The sequence below is a fragment of the Gigantopelta aegis genome, chromosome 9, assembly GCF_016097555.1.
Source record: "Gigantopelta aegis isolate Gae_Host chromosome 9, Gae_host_genome, whole genome shotgun sequence".
Lineage (NCBI taxonomy): Eukaryota > Metazoa > Mollusca > Gastropoda > Neomphalida > Peltospiridae > Gigantopelta > Gigantopelta aegis.
This window is the reverse complement of record NC_054707.1, coordinates 14,418,617-14,438,663: the sequence shown is the minus strand read 5'-3', so window position 1 is coordinate 14,438,663 and position 20,047 is coordinate 14,418,617. Positions and strand designations below refer to the sequence as shown.

At 36.7% G+C, this 20,047-nt stretch overlaps 1 protein-coding gene across 1 annotated transcript; it reads right to left on the bottom strand.

Annotated features, from left to right (window-relative positions):
* Positions 1-2,640: 2,640 nt before the first annotated feature.
* LOC121381337 (4-trimethylaminobutyraldehyde dehydrogenase-like) lies at positions 2,641-19,982 on the bottom strand. The gene is made up of 10 exons (XM_041510613.1): positions 19,863-19,982; positions 18,417-18,585; positions 16,661-16,806; positions 15,584-15,713; positions 11,392-11,636; positions 10,034-10,141; positions 8,844-8,963; positions 6,095-6,283; positions 4,855-5,084; positions 2,641-3,558 (listed from the first exon to the last, which is right to left on the bottom strand). Exons 2-10 carry the CDS (start codon positions 18,577-18,579, stop codon positions 3,351-3,353), a joined length of 1,539 nt encoding a protein of 512 aa, XP_041366547.1. The 5' UTR covers positions 18,580-18,585; positions 19,863-19,982; the 3' UTR covers positions 2,641-3,350.
* Between the last annotated feature and the right edge of the window lie 65 nt (positions 19,983-20,047).

Below are 20,047 nucleotides of genomic sequence, written 5' to 3'. Positions count from 1 at the left end.
CTTATCATTAGCTATTGGATGTCAAACATTTGGTAATGCCGACATACATAGTCTTAAGAGTGGAAACCCACTTCATTTTTCCCATTAGTAGCACGGGAACTTTTATATGCACCATCGCACAGACAGGATAGCACATACCATGGCCTTTGATATAGCAGTCATGGTGCACTGACTGCAGTTTCATAAGTGTCAATGCTTAATTAATTGGAGAGTGGGATGTAATTCCCATTTCATAAGTGTCCATGTTGATTTAATTTGCAAATAGGGTGGAATTCTTTAGAAGGGGGATAGAAATTGGTTTAAGTGTCCCTGCTGATTCTGTTTGAGACTGGTATGGAAATCAGTTTAATAAGCATCTATGCAAAATCCATCATCTTGGATCCATGGATATTTCAGTCAGTGTGCAACAATAATACACACTGAAATATCAAAAATAGGTATGTATTGTCCTGTGTGTGTGGAAAGACACCCCAGTACATGGTCTAGAGATTTTCTTAACAATTCCAAATATTTTTATCAGCAGTTTTGTCAATGTCCATCATAAAGTACTTGTTTTTTTTTTTGGTTTTTTCAAAGCACCACATTCATTTTATGGACATCACAAACATGTGGATGATGCTAGTATAAATGGTTAAACTACAGTACTTCCAATTCGATATGGGTACTTGACCGGGCCGTGGTTCAATTTCATTGCAACTTATTTCCGTGCTTATATCCAATTAGGATTCAAGCATCCTGGGCACACACCTCTGCTATTTGGGCTGTCTGTCCAGGAAAGTGGATTAGTTGTTAGTGAGAGAGAAGAGGGTGTAGTGGTCTTACACCTATCCATTGAGCCCTTAAGAACTTGCTCTGGGTTGGAGCCGGTACCGGGCTGCAAACCCTGTACCTACCAGCCTGTAGTCTGATGGCTTAGCCACCGAGGCTGGTCGTGGTCTAAGCTTATTGTCATTTGAGCTGTCTCAGTATAACCCGAGATTAATGGAGTCTTCAGTGTCTGCTCTATTCTCATCCCCTATGTGGGGGGGGGGGGTTGGGGGGGGGGGGGGGGGGGGGGGGGGGGGGGGGGGGGGGGGGGGGGGGGGGGGGGGGGGGGGGGGGGGGGGTCATACATTCGGGCGACAAACCCATGAACTGGTTCATAGTCTGTGTACTAGTATATGAAAAAAATAATCACAAATACATGTATGTACATGATATATTAAGAAAATTCAGAAATTTTACTGATATTATTAATGATTGTTCATAGTATCCAGCCAGTGCACCACGACTGGTATATCAAAGGCTGTGGTATGTGTTATCCTGTCTGTGGATGGTGCATATAAAAGATATCTTGCTGTTAATTGAAAATGGCCCATAAAGTGGCGGCAGCGGGCTTCCTCTCTCAATGTCTGTCCTTTACCATATTTTCTTCCTATTCTCATCCCCGTGTGGGGGTCATACATTTGGGAGACGCCCATGAATTGGTTCATATTCTGTGTACTAGTATATGAAGAAAATAATCACAAATACATGTATAAAGTTAGTTTGTTTTGCTTAACGACACCACTAGAGCACATCGATTAATTAATCATCAGGTATTGGATGTCAAACATTTGCTAATTCTGACACCACGTCATCCGAGGAAACCCGCTACATTTTTACATTAGCAGCAAGGGATCTTTTTATATGAACTTTCCCACAGACAGGAAAGCACATATCACTGCCTTAAACTAATTATGGTGCACTGGTTGGAACAAGAAAAAACCCATCAGTTTAATGAATCCACCAAGGTGGTTCGATCCTGCAATGCAAGCACCTCAGGTGAGCACTCGACCGACTGCGCTAAATCCTGCCCCCAAACATGTATAAATACTTGTCAGGATATGACTTAACAGGTCCAGACCTGAATATGTATGCAGTGACATCTATGAATTATAAATCTATATGCAGATAGATTGAAGCAACTTTCAACACAACCATTGTAGGTGTCTTTTTATATGTACAGGTCCAAATTATAGGCAAAGTCGCTTCTCTCTCAAACGTTGAGAGGGCAAAGTATCGAAGAGGAGGGAGACCATGTAAAAATCTTAAAAGCAAGAATAAAATATGCAAAAGCCCATTATTTTAAAATGTTTTGAAGATGTAGAATTTAGTGTATAAATAATGTGTAATCCTTGAAAAATGTAATGCATCTGTAATTCATAGAAATGTAATGCATCTGTAATTCATAGAAATGTAATGCACATTGAAAATGAAAACAGAACCCAAACGAATATAGGAAAAACGTTAATCTACCGTTCGTGTCGCACCCAAAGGCTTATAATTTGATGAACTGGTAAGTGCTCAAAGACCATAAAGTCTATTTTAATAATAATTTCAAGATGCTAGTATTTTTGAAATGTTGGATAGTAATACTCTGTTCTTGTTTTGTTCGTATTCCTCACATGAAACCGATTTCACTTGCTGGCGATAATAATTTTTATTACATACCTATTCAGTGTTACTATAGTGATAAAGGCCTTTTGAAGCCGTGTAATAAATTTATTCTGTATCGCACATATGTGCAATATGGACCAGAACTTTTAAACGTGGTCTCATGGTCTATATTCTTGCACAAAATAAACTTGTGCAATAAATAGAAAGCAAAAACAACGTATGTGAATTCTGTATATTTATTGTCATACAGAGTTACAGATAGGGTAAATGTAATTTAGTATAACAAAATTTAAACAATCGGAGCTTATAACTGGCCATTTACCTACTCATTGTGATCAAGTGACAGTATTATAATTATTACTGCAAAATAAGTGACTTGTGAATAAGTTTCCATTGAGCAAATTAAGTTTTGATTAAAAAATATTGGATATACAAGTATAAAAAATAAAGAGTAGACCCCATTACAAAACCTGATTCAAAAGCATTTCTGCATATGGAAGATATTCCAGTATAATCCCAGTGGTCCAAAAAAATAAATATTCCTTGAAACAATATTTAATTGCTTATTGAAGTTATAAAAAGGGAGATAACCCTGAAAGCATGGAGAGAGAGAGTGCGTTTCCACCCTCAAAATACAGCACTTATAACAGGAAAAGGATTTCTTGTCCATTTTTCTTATAGACTAGTCATGAAGGGAGACAACTCTGAAAGCACTTGGGGAGTCTGTGTCTTCATCCTCAAAGTACAGCGTTTATAATAGTCAAAAGTGTCCAGACCAGTTTGCTGATAGACATGTCATAAAGGGAGACAACCCTGAAAGCACAGGGAGTCTACTCCACCCTCAAAGTAAACCACTTATCATGGGCGAGGATGTCTGGTCCAATTTGCTCATTGACTAGTCCTGAAGGGAGACAACCCTGAAAGGGTCGTGTCTAGTACGGGCAGTCCACGTCTCCACCCTCGAAGTACACTGATTTAATCTGACTGTAATAATTGAGCGTGTCCGGTCCGTTTTCCCGCCCGATTCCCGACTTCTTGAATCCTCCGAACGGGAGTCCGACTGGGATGAGGTTGTAGTTGTTGACATACAGACTGCCGGCCTCCATCCCAGCTATCACTCGGTGGGCTCGCATCAAGTCTCTGGACAAAAGAAAGGAATATTTGTCTTTAATAACATGTCCGCACATTTTAAACTACAACTGTTTGGTGTTTAACATGTGGGAGACTGGGATCTAAACTACTACTCTAAAATGGTTATTTAGGAAGCTTGGTCCAGATAGAAGAAACTCACAACTGAGACTAAAGCAGAAGATCTTTTATATTCACTTACCCAGACAGCACAGTACATACCACAACTTTTGATGTTCAATTTTACCCCGATTCCCACATAAACACTAATAAAGCATAAAGCACAAAAACAAAACGGTTGAGAAACCAATCACACACATAATATAGCAGGAACCACTTAACCCCACACCCCACACACCCGGCACAATAAAAAAGCCCTGCCCCACCCACCCCAGAATACAGTTCTGGAATAATAATGAGGACTGCCCCACCCACCCACCCCAGAATACAGTTCTGGAATAATAATGAAGACTGCCCTAATAAAACTAAAATTTTAATTGTAAAAAAAAAAAAAAAAAAAGACAACCCAAACCTGTCTGTTTACAGTAATTCAAATTTGTTTTGTTTAACACCAGAGCACATGGATTTATTGATCACACGCTATTGCTTGTCAAACATTAAATAATTCTGACATACAGTCTTAAAGGGAACCCACTATATTTTCCATTAGCAACAAGGGATTGACATACCAATTTTGAACACTGAATCGGAGAATGGGTCCACTAAGGGGGTTCGATATTACGACCAAAGCACCACAAGCGAAGCGAGTTCTCTACCGACTGATCTAGATCCCACCCCACACAAATCACCAACAGTGTTTTATCTTTAACACTGGTTTAACATTCTTATTTGGTGAGGGCGGGATATAGTGCTAGCCTGATGCGCAGCTGGTCTGGGATCTAACCCTGTCGGTGGCCCCATTGGGCTATTCCTCGTTCCAGCCAGTATATCAAAGGCTGTGATATGTGCTGTCCTGTCTGTGGGATGGTGCATATAAAAGATCCCTTGCTACTAATGGAAAAATGTAACAGGTTTCCTCTCTAAGACTATATGTCAGAATTACCAAATGTTCGACATCCAATAGCCGATGATGAATAAATCAATGTGCTCTAGTGGTGTTGTTAAACAACCAACTTACTTGTGGTATGTACTATCCTGTCTGTGGGATGGTGCATATAAAAGGTCCCTTGCTACTAATGGAAAAATACAGCCCGGACTATATGTCAAAATTACCAAATGTTTGACATCCAATAGCCCATGACAATCAATGTGTTTAGTGGTGTCGTTAAACACAACAAACTAACGTACTTGGTGAAGACGCCACCGGCCAGACCGAACTCTGTATCGTTAGCTCGTCTCACCGCCTCCTCCTCCGTGTCAAAGGTCAAGATGGACATGACGCTCCCGAACACTTCCTCCTTGACCACCGTCATGTGGTCCGCACAGTCGGTCAGCACACACGGAGACAGGTAGTAGCCTCCCTTTAACCGGGCGTCGGTGGGCGTCACTCGCTCTCCTCCATAGACAACTGTTGCACCCTGAAATAAATTTAACAAGCATTCTGAGAGTACTACCAAAGCAATACATGTCCCCTTCTGGGCCCAACAACGTTTTGTATCTCTTACGTTCAAGGCCATAGGTCTTTGAAAAATTGGTAAATCGCCATTAAAGTAACTTGATCCATAACAGTAAAGCTATACACAAAATTTGAGCTTAATATCTCAAAGCATGGTGAAAAACCCCATCTGGAAAACAATATGTGGGACGGACGAACAGAAAGATGGATGAAACCTATTGTCTTCTGAGTACTACTGAAGCAATACATGTCCCCTACCTGGCCCAACAATATTTGTATCTCAGAGCCATAACAGTCTCAAAAATGGGTAAATCGCCATGAAAGTGAAACCTGATCTATAACAGTACATGATAAAACTATACAAAAAATGTCAGCTCAATATCTTGAGGCATTGCAAAAAAACAAAAACGCACAAAAAAACAGAAAACAAATTTTCTTGAGGCAAAGTGAACAAGGGCTGACAAGCCAAAATGGTTAGGTCCACTTATTGCGAAATAAGAATATAAAATGTAGCAATTGTTTTCTTATATATTAAAAAAAAACTTTTCAGAGGCAATATATATATGTATTAAAATTATTGTAAAGCTATATAATTTTAATAAATAAATAAATAAATAATTTTCCTGAATTTTAAATTGCCAAAACCTATGTCTTTTAAAAAAACAACTCATGACATTAGACATGCCCAGTTCTGGCTGTCAACCATTGTGAAGTTATTGAGGAAAAATATTTTCATGAAGGCCATAACAAACTTTACATCATACACACGTACCTCTATCCTGGCTAGTTCAACATTTTTGGCTGACAGCACTCGTAGTTATTGAGGAGAAATATTTTTATGAAGGCCATGACTAACTACACATCATACACACGCATCTCTTTCTGGCTAGTTCAACACTTCTGGCTGACAGCATTTATAAATTTATTGAGGAGAAATATTTTTGTAGTGGCCATGACGAACTACAAACACACCTCCTTCCTGGCTAGCTGAACGTAACGGAGAGTTTTCTCCGCCTGCTCCTGGCTAATAGTTGCGCCCACCATCGTGTCCTCTTCATTCGGGTCGCCAATCTTCATACCCTTTGTTCTCGTTACAAGCTTTTCCAAAAACTGTGCTAAAATGTCTTTCTGTACAAAAACTCTTGTCCCATTTGAACAAACCTTAAAGAAATATTTATGAATTAAATCTGTATTTCAGGAAATACCAGTGAGCATAAAATATTGAAGTGATACAACTGCTAATATTTCATGACATCAATGTAAAATAATAGGTAAAACATATTAAACTGGAAAAAAATATACTCGGTCAAAAAAGAAACGCATAGGCGATAAGGAAAGAAGAAAAGTGTTTGATTTTACAAAATATCGGGTTTTTTTTTTTTTACAATGATGCTGAATGACCATGTTTGTTAATGTTCCTGGAATGGGACAGCATGCCCAAATGCACCCTAAACCAAATTTAATGCACGTGCGACAATTGCAGGAAATCGGCATGAAATGGTCAGATTTTGGCAAATGCATGTGAAACTCGGAGAAAAAAGATTGGGGCAGTGACGTGTATTTAAAGCTGCAATGCTCGCAATGATGCCTCATTTCCATTTCGACGTAGACGAGTTACAAGATGCCAAGACTAAGCCTGATGAATCGAAACATTGCAATAGGCCACCTCCAGTCGCACGCCACATGAACATTCATAAGAGCATCATTTCACGTCTCTGGGACAGGTACCAGCCGTTTCAATCAGCTGAAGACCGGCCCAGAAGTGGAAGACCTCGCATAACAACTGCAGCACAAGATCGCTACATCCGGGTTCTGCACTTGCTTCACCGAACTGCCACAGCAATGAACACTGCTGGACACATACCTGGTTTCAGAAAGGTGTCTGCACAAACCATTCGGAACCGACTTCGAGAAGCTGGTTTACGGGGTAGGAGACCGTATGTTGACCCCGTCCTGTGACGTCAACATCGACATTTATGTGTTCGCTGGAGCACGAATGTACAGGGTGGAACTTGGGAAACTGGCAGTGAGTATGGTTCAGCGATGAGTCATATTTCCTTCTACAGCGACGTGATGGACAACGTGTTTACAGACACCGCAATGAACATTTTGCCAACAACTGCGTTGCCCAAGTTGACAGATTCGGTGGAGGGAGTGTCATGATGTGGGGAGCCATCTTATACACTGGCAGAAGTAAACTTGTGTTTGTACAAGGCAACCTGACAGCTGTACGCTACCGGGATGAAATTCTTCGCTGTCACATGCTTCCCATTTTGGATCGACAGAGAGAACTCTTGTAGCAAGACAATACCAGGCCGCATACGGCATGTGTAACAATGGATTTCCTACAAAATGAGAACATTAATGTGCTGCCATGGCCATCAAGATCACCAGATCTCAACCCCATTGAACATCTATGGGACGAACTGGACAGACGTGTACGCCAGTGTGACCTGGAGCCTCAGACACTTCTGCAACTGTCACATGCACTGCAGGAAGAATGGGCTAGGATTCCACGTGCCCGAATTCAGAGACTCATTCAGTCTATACCAAGGTCATAAATAATGAAATTATGCCACTTTCTATTAACCTTTAGACTACTGGATTAATTTTTAACAAAAACCACGTTGAGTGGGTACAAGTTTATAATTTTTACTCACATATATTCACTTAAATGTTTCATAAATACATGAAATAAAGTTCATATATGAATCGTTAAGTATTATTTTCGTTTTTTTTTTTTTTAATTTTTATTATTTTAGATCGGCTAATGGTGATTAAAATTAAGCAAAAAATCGAAAAAGTTGCGTTTACTTACGGGCATTTGTGGCCAGCTGTCCAGTATTTATGTCCATTATTCCCGATAACAGTGGTTTTCTGACCAGAAATTTTTTTTAAACCCGAACTACGATTCATATTGCAATATTTGCTCATTTTCGTTGTTGGTAAAACGATCAAATTTATTATCAAATTAGCTGTCACAATCAGCTATCGATCCCTGAAAATTACCGCGACGTGCCGCCATTGTTGTCAAGCGAAAATACTTGCCGAAAACCACTTTTTGAACTCAAAATTTCAAGGTATTTTCAATTGAAAAAAATCAAAACAAAAACCACCATTTTGAAAAAAAATCTTTTTTCTTTAATTATATTTCCGTTTCCGGTGAGTGTCGTGTGCAAAACGGCGGGAAATATGAATTGGGGAATGCACTGTATACAGTGTACAGTATATCGACTGACGTGACGTCGGGTGAGATATCTCGCCTGCAGTTGTCAGAAGATTAAAGAGATAATTCCATGAATATTTTGCCTATGTGTTTCTTTTTTGACAGAGTATATATAATTTTATACTTTATATTTATGAAGGTGAATTTTTTTTTTTTTTGGAGGATATAATATTTACTTTAAATTAGTCTTTCTCCACATACATTGATCATAAAAAAAGATCCATAAATTAGGTATGTTATAAAACAGAAATCATGAAATGAGAAAGATAATATTTGGTCAGTCACAGGGGCTTAGCTTCCATTTATGCAGGTACGCAGCTGCGTACCACCTGAGATTACAAATATATTTTTTATTATTAAAATATATGATGTAAATGTGTGTATGCTATATGCCAATAGCGTTTTATTCCATCTCTGAAAAAGTCTGCGTACCACCTGAAAATCCCAAGCTAGGCCCCTGAATCACACCACAGAATCAACATATATGTGAATTACCTGCCCTTGATTTGTGAAATTAGCCATCATGGCACCTTTAACAGCGTTGTCGAGATCCGCATCAGAGAAGATTATCAGTGGAGATTTACCACCGAGTTCCAGTGTGATGTGCTTTATACTCTGAAATTAAACAGAATACACACAACATTTCTAACTAAATACTAAAAACTAAATCCTTTTTCCACCCTATGGCATAAACTAGGTGAGGCAAATACTTAAATGTGTAATATCCTAACTTTACAAATGCATTATTTTGCTGTTTTTACATTTATGTGTTGTAAATAGTTGTATTATATTTCTTTTTCTATCTGTAAATGGATAGATTGAATTGTGGATGGATCAACTGGTAGATGGATGGATAGATCGATGGTTGAATGGATGGACAAACAGAAGGATGGACAGATGGATGAATGGAAAAATGGAAGGACTGATAATTGGTTGGATTGATGGATGAAAGTATCTACTACTTAATAATACAGGGTTAGTTGGAATTTTATTATAAGATTAAGGAAAACAATTAATTAAATGTGGTTTGATTTCGGCTGTTGGGAAGTTTTCAACAGTCCATTGGAATTGTGGCTAAGTATCAGAGGTAAAAGATGTCAGGTTATGTATGAAAAGAAACAAACACACTCCATGCCTCATACACCATTCTCCCACAGTGGTATAAACATTCATATCATAAAATGAGCTCAAGTCAAAACCAATGTACTGCTCACTTAGTAATCATAGATTTATTTTAAACTCGAGAAAACAAGCATTCTGAGAGTACTGCTAAAGCAATATATGTCCCCTACCGGATCCAACAATTTTTCTTGTCTCCTAAATTCAAGGGCCATAACTCTGAAAAGTGGGTAAATCACCATGAAACTTCAAGTTGATCTGTAAAGCTATATACAAATGATGAAGATATATACAAAATTTCATCTTGATATCTCCAGGCATTGCAAAAATCCGGAAAACAAATTTTTACATCTCCTAATTCAAGGGCCATAACTCAGTTAAAAATAGGTAAATCACCATGACATTAAATTTGATCTGTAACAGTACGTGATAAGCCTATACACAAAATTTCAGGTAAAAATCTCAAAACATGTGGGACAGATGAACAATCAGACAGACCACAATAAAACTTATAGTCCCCTCCAGTTGGACCGGTAGGGGACCAATAAAGTTTATATTTCATGTACCTCAGCACATCCTGCCATGATTTTCGATCCGGTGTTCACACTTCCTGTAAACGACATTTTGGCAATCTTCGGATGCCTCACCAACAACTGACCCGTTTCACCAGCACCCTGGAATACATAAAACGTTTCATACAAACATAAATCTGTAACATTTTCACATTTAAATTTATTTTCTGATATGAAATTAAGAATACTAAATAAGGGGCCATTAGACACCATTTATCTTAAAAGCTGTTTCAAACTTTTGGGGCACACTTATTGTGGGCACACCCTTTACCTTTGTGACTTTGGTGTAATCTAAAGCCCTGCTGTATGATCTCATTAATAACACAGTATTCTCTGAAAGAGGTGGGTAAACATTAGAGAATACTAAATGAGTGGTCAAATTGTTTCAAAACATATCAAATGAACAAAAGCAAGTTTAGTCAAATTTAATGTTAGACACCTCCTAGTCAAGGAGGAAGATTGCAATGTTTTGTTTAATGACACGCTCAACACATTTTATTTACGGTTATATGGCGTCAGACATATGGTTAAGGACCACACAGATATGGAGAGAGGAAACCCGCTGTCGCCACTTCATGGGTTACTCTTTTTCGATTAGCAGCAAGGGATCTTTTATATGCACAATCCCACAGACAGGGTAGTAGATACCACAGCCTTTGTTATACCAGTCGTGGTGCACTGGCTGGAACAAGAAATAGCCCAATGGGCCCACCGATGGGGATCGATCCCAGACCGACCGTGCATCAAGCGAGCGCTTTACCACTGGGCTACGTCCCGCCCCCTCCTAGTCAAGTGTTGATTAATCAATGTGCTGGGGTGTCATTAAACAACAAAAATTGCAAAGTATATACTTACTGACACATTTTTATCAAAGAAAAAAAACTTTTAAAATTTTACCGGTTTGTTTCATTTAATAGCACCACTGAATCAGCTACTGATGTCAAACGTTTGATAATTCTGACATATAGTCTTCAGAGGAAAGCCACTACATTTTTCCATTAGCAAAAAGGGATCTTTTACATGCACTTTCCCACATACAGGACAGCACATACTTCAGCCTTTGTTATTCTAATCATGGGGCACTGGACAAAACAGAAGAAACAAATCATCACAGAATGGGTCCAACAAGGGTTTTCGATCCTACGAACCAAGACCTCAGGCATGTCCTCTTCCAACTGAGCTAGATCCCACACCCTCTCACCATTACAGAACAAGTACAGGAATAGTTTCTTGGGTACTGCAAAAATGGGGAATTCCAGAAAAAAATTGGATTTCTCGAAAAATGGGGAATTCCAGAAATAACTGAGATTTCTAGAAAAATCTGAGAATTTCCAACTCCAAGTCGTACATACTTGTATCACATTGAAGCAGCCGTCAGGAAGTCCAGCCTCTGTGAATATTTCTGCCAGCATGACTGCGGTGAGCGGAGTAAGTGGCGACGGTTTGAACACCATCGCATTGCCGCACACTAACGCTGGAGCGGACTTGAAGGCGGCCATCTGGAATGGGTAGTTCCATGCACCAATCCCTCCTACCACGCCCAACGCCTCACGGATTGTGTACGTGAAACTGTCGTTAGCAAGCTTCATAAACTCGCCTGATAGCGGAAACACAAATTAAACCAATCTGAAACAATCTTTGCAAAAGTAAATTTATGTACTGCACTTTTAATTTTCACGGTAGTAATATAATATCATCAGTACGCACTACTTGTCTTAAGTTATTATAGTAGTAAATGTGATATTATGCAATTATTTATCTTTAGTTATTATATCAGGGCATAAAATTAGATTTTTTTCAGACAAACGATATGTCGTTCGTGTGGTTTTAGTGTTTGCACAAACAATTTTCTCCAGTGGTTCAGATACAAATGAAAAGGTTAACCGGCAACGGTAATCAAATGAGAATCTAAGATGGGCGATTTTCGTAGCTTTTCTCCAAATTCTTATCATAAATACTAAATTATTATTATTATTTGGTATGCTGGGACTGACTTGAAAGCTGCCATTTACATTTCAGCACACTACCCCATCGGTTCTGGTACAGGGGAGTACTTGTTGGTGCCAAACAATAGTCTGAACGAGGGGTCTGAACGGAAAGACCCAAAGTTCTGCAAATCCTCGATCGATCCAATCGATGCTGCAACTCAGTGTTTCATCATGTTCTAATTTCCACTTCGTTATTTTAAAGTCCCTTATTAAACGTACTATTTTCTTTGCTGTGTATGTCATATTTTAATATAACTTTACATAATTCGCCATTCTCGTTTGTATTAACTGCGAAATCATCGGAAAACCACCATTTGTTGAAAGTTTTTTGACTAATGGTGTCCTATTTGCGTTTTTTCACATTAGGTCCTGACATTTTACAACTCTATAACTAAATGCCAGGCTAAGGTGATGTCACGTTTAATAAATACTCATAAACCGCTTTAATTTCCAAACCACGTATTGTTTTTCGCATGTAGTGAAATTATCAAAGGGAATGTGCAACTATATTACTAAATGTTATTGACACTTCTAATGACAGTGCCGACTTTGTAATTGACAGCAATGTCGAGTTCAAACGGATACATTGTTTTTTTCTCACACCTGCAATGCTAGGCCTGTTCTCTTATTATTTTATTCCAAAAATAGTTATATTAACCAAAACACGTCAGTTTACATTTTTTGACAAGTGATTATAGTTTTTGCATGAACGATCTGTCGTTCGTGTCGATATTGGTTTTGCATAACTGACAGACGAATGACAAAATTGTACGTGCCAAATTTTATGCCCTGTTATACTGAATGTAATATTATTATTATGTGATATTCATTTTAAATTATTTTTATAGTAAATGTGTTGTATACTCAACAATATTAATAGAGCCAGTAGACATTTTGTTAATTCTTCGCCAGCGTCAACTTATCTTAGCATGTTTTGACCACAGATCGACTCCTAAACACTGTTTCAGTAAAATCTGCCCCATGATACATGTAAAATTCTTGCTCACTGGGATTTTCATGCATTTGTAAAAATTACCGAAATGTGCATTTGGCTAACATTAGTTTCAATTGGTTTGTTACAATACTTGTGATTTAGTTTATTCTGAATTGTTGCTTAAATCATTAAGCTTAAGAACATGTCACAACATTAGCATCGTATGGAAGAATCTGTGTTTGTTTTTTATTGTTTTTTGTTTTGTTTTTTGGGGTTTTTTTTACTGACGTCATATAACCGTAAATAAAATGTGTTGAGTGCGTCGTTAAGTAAAACATTTCATTCCTTTCCTTCCTGTATTTGTTTTCACCATATTCAAAGAAAAATACTGAAAATATAGGTCTACTGGCTCTTAATTAAATCTGTTGACTACACAATATTTATCTTTAATTATCATGGCAGTAAATGCGATATATAATATTTATCTTTAATTATCATGGCAGTAAATGTGATATATAATATTTATCTTTAATTATCATGGCAGTAAATGCGATATATAATATTTATCTTTAATGATCATGGCAGTAAATGTGATATATAATATTTATCTTTAATGATCATGGCAGTAAATGTGATATATAATATTTATCTTTAATTATCATGGCAGTAAATGCGATATATAATATTTATCTTTAATTATCATGGCAGTAAATGTGATATATAATATTTATCTTTAATTATCATGGCAGTAAATGCGATATATAATATTTATCTTTAATGATCATGGCAGTAAATGTGATATATAATATTTATCTTTAATGATCATGGCAGTAAATGTGATATATAATATTTATCTTTAATTATCATGGCAGTAAATGTGATATATAATATTTATCTTTAATGATCATGGCAGTAAATGTGATATATAATATTTATCTTTAATGATCATGGCAGTAAATGTGATATATAATATTTATCTTTAATGATCATGGCAGTAAATGTGATATATAATATTTATCTTTAATGATCATGGCAGTAAATGTGATATATAATATTTATCTTTAATGATCATGGCAGTAAATGTGATATATAATATTTATCTTTAATGATCATGGCAGTAAATGTGATATATAATATTTATCTTTAATGATCATGGCAGTAAATGTGATATATAATATTTATCTTTCAAGATCACGGCAGTAAATGTGATATATAATATTTATCTTTAATGATCACGGCAGTAAATGTGATATATAATATTTATCTTTAATGATCATGGCAGTAAATGCGATATATAATATTTATCTTTAATGATCATGGCAGTAAATGTGATATATAATATTTATCTTTCAAGATCACGGCAGTAAATGTGATATATAATATTTATCTTTCAAGATCATGGCAGTAAATGTGATATATAATATTTATCTTTCAAGATCACGGCAGTAAATGTGATATATAATATTTATCTTTAATGATCATGGCAGTAAATGTGATATATAATATTTATCTTTAATTATCATGGCAGTAAATGTGATATATAATATTTATCTTTAATGATCATGGCAGTAAATGTGATATATAATATTTATCTTTCAAGATCACGGCAGTAAATGTGATATATAATATTTATCTTTCAAGATCATGGCAGTAAATGCGATATATAATATTTATCTTTAATTATCATGGCAGTAAATGTGATATATAATATTTATCTTTCAAGATCACGGCAGTAAATGTGATATATAATATTTATCTTTAATGATCATGGCAGTAAATGTGATATATAATATTTATCTTTAATTATCATGGCAGTAAATGTGATATATAATATTTATCTTTAATTATCATGGCAGTAAATGTGATATATAATATTTATCTTTAATGATCATGGCAGTAAATGTGATATATAATATTTATCTTTCAAGATCACGGCAGTAAATGTGATATATAATATTTATCTTTAATGATCATGGCAGTAAATGTGATATATAATATTTATCTTTAATGATCATGGCAGTAAATGCGATATATAATATTTATCTTTAATGATCATGGCAGTAAATGTGATATATAATATTTATCTTTCAAGATCACGGCAGTAAATGTGATATATAATATTTATCTTTCAAGATCATGGCAGTAAATGTGATATATAATATTTATCTTTCAAGATCACGGCAGTAAATGTGATATATAATATTTATCTTTAATGATCATGGCAGTAAATGTGATATATAATATTTATCTTTAATTATCATGGCAGTAAATGTGATATATAATATTTATCTTTAATTATCATGGCAGTAAATGTGATATATAATATTTATCTTTAATGATCATGGCAGTAAATGTGATATATAATATTTATCTTTCAAGATCACGGCAGTAAATGTGATATATAATATTTATCTTTCAAGATCATGGCAGTAAATGCGATATATAATATTTATCTTTAATTATCATGGCAGTAAATGTGATATATAATATTTATCTTTCAAGATCACGGCAGTAAATGTGATATATAATATTTATCTTTAATGATCATGGCAGTAAATGTGATATATAATATTTATCTTTAATGATCTTGGCAGTAAATGTGATATAATGTGAATACTGAACCTGTCAGGGTCGCAGCCAGACCTCCGTAGTACTGAATAGTATCAGCACAGCCCAGAATGTCATATCGAGCCTCCCAGATTGGCTTTCCAGTGTCCAACACTTCCACTCTGGCTATCTCTTCACTTCGGGCCTAGGAAAAACATGTCACAATACATGTGAGATACAAAGACATCAGATACGTGTGGTATATGCATAATATATTAAAGGGACATTCCTGAGTTTACTGCAATTTTTAAGATGTTATTGACTAACAGAGACTTTTTAATGATTATAATTGCATACCAAATATAATTTTTTCTGCAAAAATATTAGTGGCTGTATATTAAACATGTTTCTGATCGTTCTAATATTTGTACTAGGTTAAATTTCATTTTATTTGCTAAAATATTTTTTTTTTAATGTACAAAATTATTTGAAGACAACATCCAGTTTGGGCTTCTTACAAATATTAAGAAGACCAGAAACACATTGAATATACAGACACTGATATTCTAAACAAGAAAATATATTTAATATGTAATTTTAATCGTAGAAATATTTTATTAGTCGGAATGACCTTACAATGCAGCAAACTTAGGAATGTCCCTATAATACTACAATCATAGATGACCAGGTAGGTATTCAGTGTGCTTTACAGATTTGATAGTGGGACCAGCACAAAATTAGTTTGCTGAAATAACAATTAACTAGGCAGCCATTGCTAAAATAATATGGTTCTAAGAGTTGCTATTACAACTTATTTTTGTGCTTATATCCATTTAAGTTTCAAGCACACACCTCAGCTATCTGGGCTGTCTGTCCAGGACACTGGGTTAGTTGTTAGTTGGTTAGTGGTTAGTGAGAGAGAAGAGGGTGTAGTGGCCGGCCTTACACCTACCCACTGAGCCCTTAAGAACTCTCTCTGGGTTGGAGCTGGTACCGTGCTGCAAAGCCTGTACTTACCAGCCTGTAATTCGATGGCTTAAAAGCTGCACCCACCGAAGCCAGTTAAGAGTTGCTAAAGCATTTAAGGATTCTAGGAGTTTCTAGGGTTCAAGGAGTGTCTTGTGTCTTGGGTACTAAGTACAGCAGACTTACTCTAATGATATCGGCCGCTTTAATCAGAATGCTGCCTCTCTGGAAGGCTGGCTGTTTTGACCACGATGTGAACGCTGTCCGCGCAGCAGCAACCGCACTGTCAACATCCTCTGCCCCAGCACCAGGAACATCTCGGAGAATCTCACCTATATAGTGGCAGAACGGAGAACTCTCAGTGATTGTATGAGATGACAAAAATACAACTGAGTAAAACAAGGATGTTTATTTTTAATTTATTACTCATTTTTTAATCGTTTAAATTCTTGTGGTTAATAAGTATCCAAAATTTTTATCCCATATATATTTAATTAATACAAAGTGTGCCCAACAAATATCAAAACAAAACAATTAGAAACAATGACATGATTAAAAGTTATGGGTTCACAGAAGATAATAAAATATCTTGTGGAGTAATCAATAGTTGTGTGCATGTCACAATTTACCAACAAAAATGAAAAACATTTTGGTAAGTGATTGACATCATTTGTTTTTTCATCAAAGAAAAGACTGTTTTCATTAACACCAAATACAAGGATCCCGAAACGGAAATTGCTATCATGTAAATAGACTGGAGTGCGCGACTATTTATTACGTTTCACGTCAAAAATGGGTTCTATTTAAAAACTTGCTATGGCAAATGAATTCGGCAGTGGATATTAATAACAAATAATTCCTGTTAATTTTTTTATATTTTAACTCTGTAATGTCTAAAATCCATCTCAGAGGACACAATTTTTCAAACACTATATCAAACCCTCACCTCATCTTTTTTATCCAGCAGGCCATATTTGTTTTTTGTAACAGGACATATTTCTTCAGCCCTCTACATTGCGACCGATTTTGTCACATATGCGACCATTATTTTCCTTAAATGGCGAAAAACACACTTCATATTATCTACATAAAAAAATACAAGTAGGCACCATCTGGCTCCTAGCTGGAAAAGTTAACGTAGGGGCCAGGGTCCTAATTCACTAAACTCTCGCAACTTTGCGATCTCACTGTGCAATGCTAAAAGACATGCAAAGAGGATGCTTTGTTGTCTAGCAGAGCCTGAGAGATCTTTGTGAATTAGGCCCCTGTTCTTTTGGGCTCTTATTCTAGAAAAATAACAGCAGGCCATATTTTACTTCCCATTTCAAGCCCTGTACCTATATACATTCATTTCATTTCAACTTATTTTTGTGCTTATATCCAATTAAGGTTCAAGCACGCTGTCCTGGGCACACACCTCAGCTATCTGTCCAGGAGAGTGAGTTAGTTGTTAGTGAGAGAGCAGAGGTGTAGTTGCCTTACGCCTACCCATTGAGTCGTTAAAACTCGCTCTGGGTGGGAGACAGTACTGGGTTGCGAACCCTGTACCTACCAGCCTTATGTCCGATGGCTTAACCACAACACCACTGAGGCAACAACAACAACTGTGATTCTCTATGTGACAGACCGGGGCGAGATATAACCCAGTGGTAAAGTGCCTGCTTGATCGATCCCTGTCAGTGGGCCCATTGGGCTATTTATCGCTCCAGCCAGTGCACAACCGATACATCAAAGGCCGTGGTATGTTCTATCCTGTCTATGGGATGATGCATATAAAAGATCCCTTGCTGCTAATCGAAAAGAGTAGCCCATGAAGTGGCGGGAGCGGGTTTCCTCCCTCAATATCTGTGTGGTTCTTAACCATATGTCCGATGCCATATAACCATAAATAAAATGTGTTGAGTGCATTATTAAATAAAACATTTCCTTCCATGTGACAGACCTGTAGCAGGCGCTATCAGATGAAACTTGTGCCCAGGATCCTTGGTGGCTGACTCTACTCGTGTCCCATTGATGTAGTTCAGGGGCTGATGAACCTGGGCACTTGCTGAACTGTGTCGCATAAACACAACAGTAATATAACGTGAGCCACATTTCAACTTCATCACTACCTGTGAAGAGAAATTTAGACAGATTAAATACTCCCTTTCAATAATGTTCCAGTTAAATATGTAGGTGCTGACAGGTTTCTTCCTGTAGGGTGTGTATTAGTGGTTAATACGTCAAATATTTGTTATCAGCAAACTTGATAATGATTAGAGCGGGAATTTTTGCCTACGTGCTGGTAGGCAACAAATCTGTGTTTTCCGCTCGACCCAAGTCCAGAATGCCCAGTTTACGTTTTGGTGGCATGGTTATCCCAAGCCAGATTGCATAAATATCTCAGGAATTTAGCCAACTAAATTCTGGACTGAAAAGCCAGATTGCAAAGAAATGTGTACCCTCCCAAAGGCGTAGCGCACAATGCAAACAAAATCTGGGAATAGGTTGTGGCTGTCTGTAATTGTTCTATAAAATATCCTCTTCTCTTTTTTAGTAATTAAGTTTCCACAATAAAGTGGCGTGCGTAATGCTAAATTTTTCCTGGCTACCCAACCCTAATCAAAGAGAGATTCGTGTGCACCATGCATGCAGTTTTTAAGACAGGTGCCCTTCTTAGTCAGAAAAAAACCTTTTAAAAAGTCAGGCCTTGGCCCAACCTCCTGGGAAATCAACCTCCATAAAAAATTTAGGGCTGACCTAGAGAACTCTGTATGGCATATATTATAAATTTAGAAACGCCCGATCAAAAAATGGCGATCAAAATTTATAACAAATTTTTATTTATTAATTTTTATCTTATTTGATCAAATGGTGCATCAAAAACATAATTTTAAAGCCCCCGTATCCCCATTGGCTTAACTTCAAAATTGACCTAAGTAATTTCTGCCCCAGATTGGGCCCCTGGCCTCCAGAGGTCGAACCCGGGGTGGACATGCTCAAAACCGTAGTGGTATATGTCATAATATGAACATGTTAAAAACATTACATTAATGATTACGTTAAAAAGTCATTTTTGATTTTTTTTTTTTTTTTTTTTTTCGAAAAAGTAAGGTAAAATTTGATACTGGCTCTTAACTTGTTGTGACTAGTATAGGCTATTTAATTAGACCCGTGCAATCGTCGTTATTTACGTGTCACAAGATTAACGTTGACTGCAAGTCGAAGTCGGAAGTGCAAACAGTGCACAATTTTCTGAAGTCAAACGATTGTTAACTAAACGGATTCTGCAAGAATGCTGTAGTGTCATCATTAAACAGTCAAAGTTTTAACTTGATGTACACTGTTTTGCAATGCATATCCTAGTCGATCTAAAATAAACATGACAGAATTGTCAGAAATAACTCACAAAAATACTGAAGTTGAACAAGAAACTTCAAAGCGTGTACAAGGGAGACGACTCTGTTTACAATAGGTAGCAAGATGTCGCTCAGTGGTAGAGTGCTCATCCGAGATGCAATGGGTCGAAGGATCGATCACCCTCTATGGACACTTCAGCTAGATTAGACCCAGCAGCACCTTGTTATTGATGCC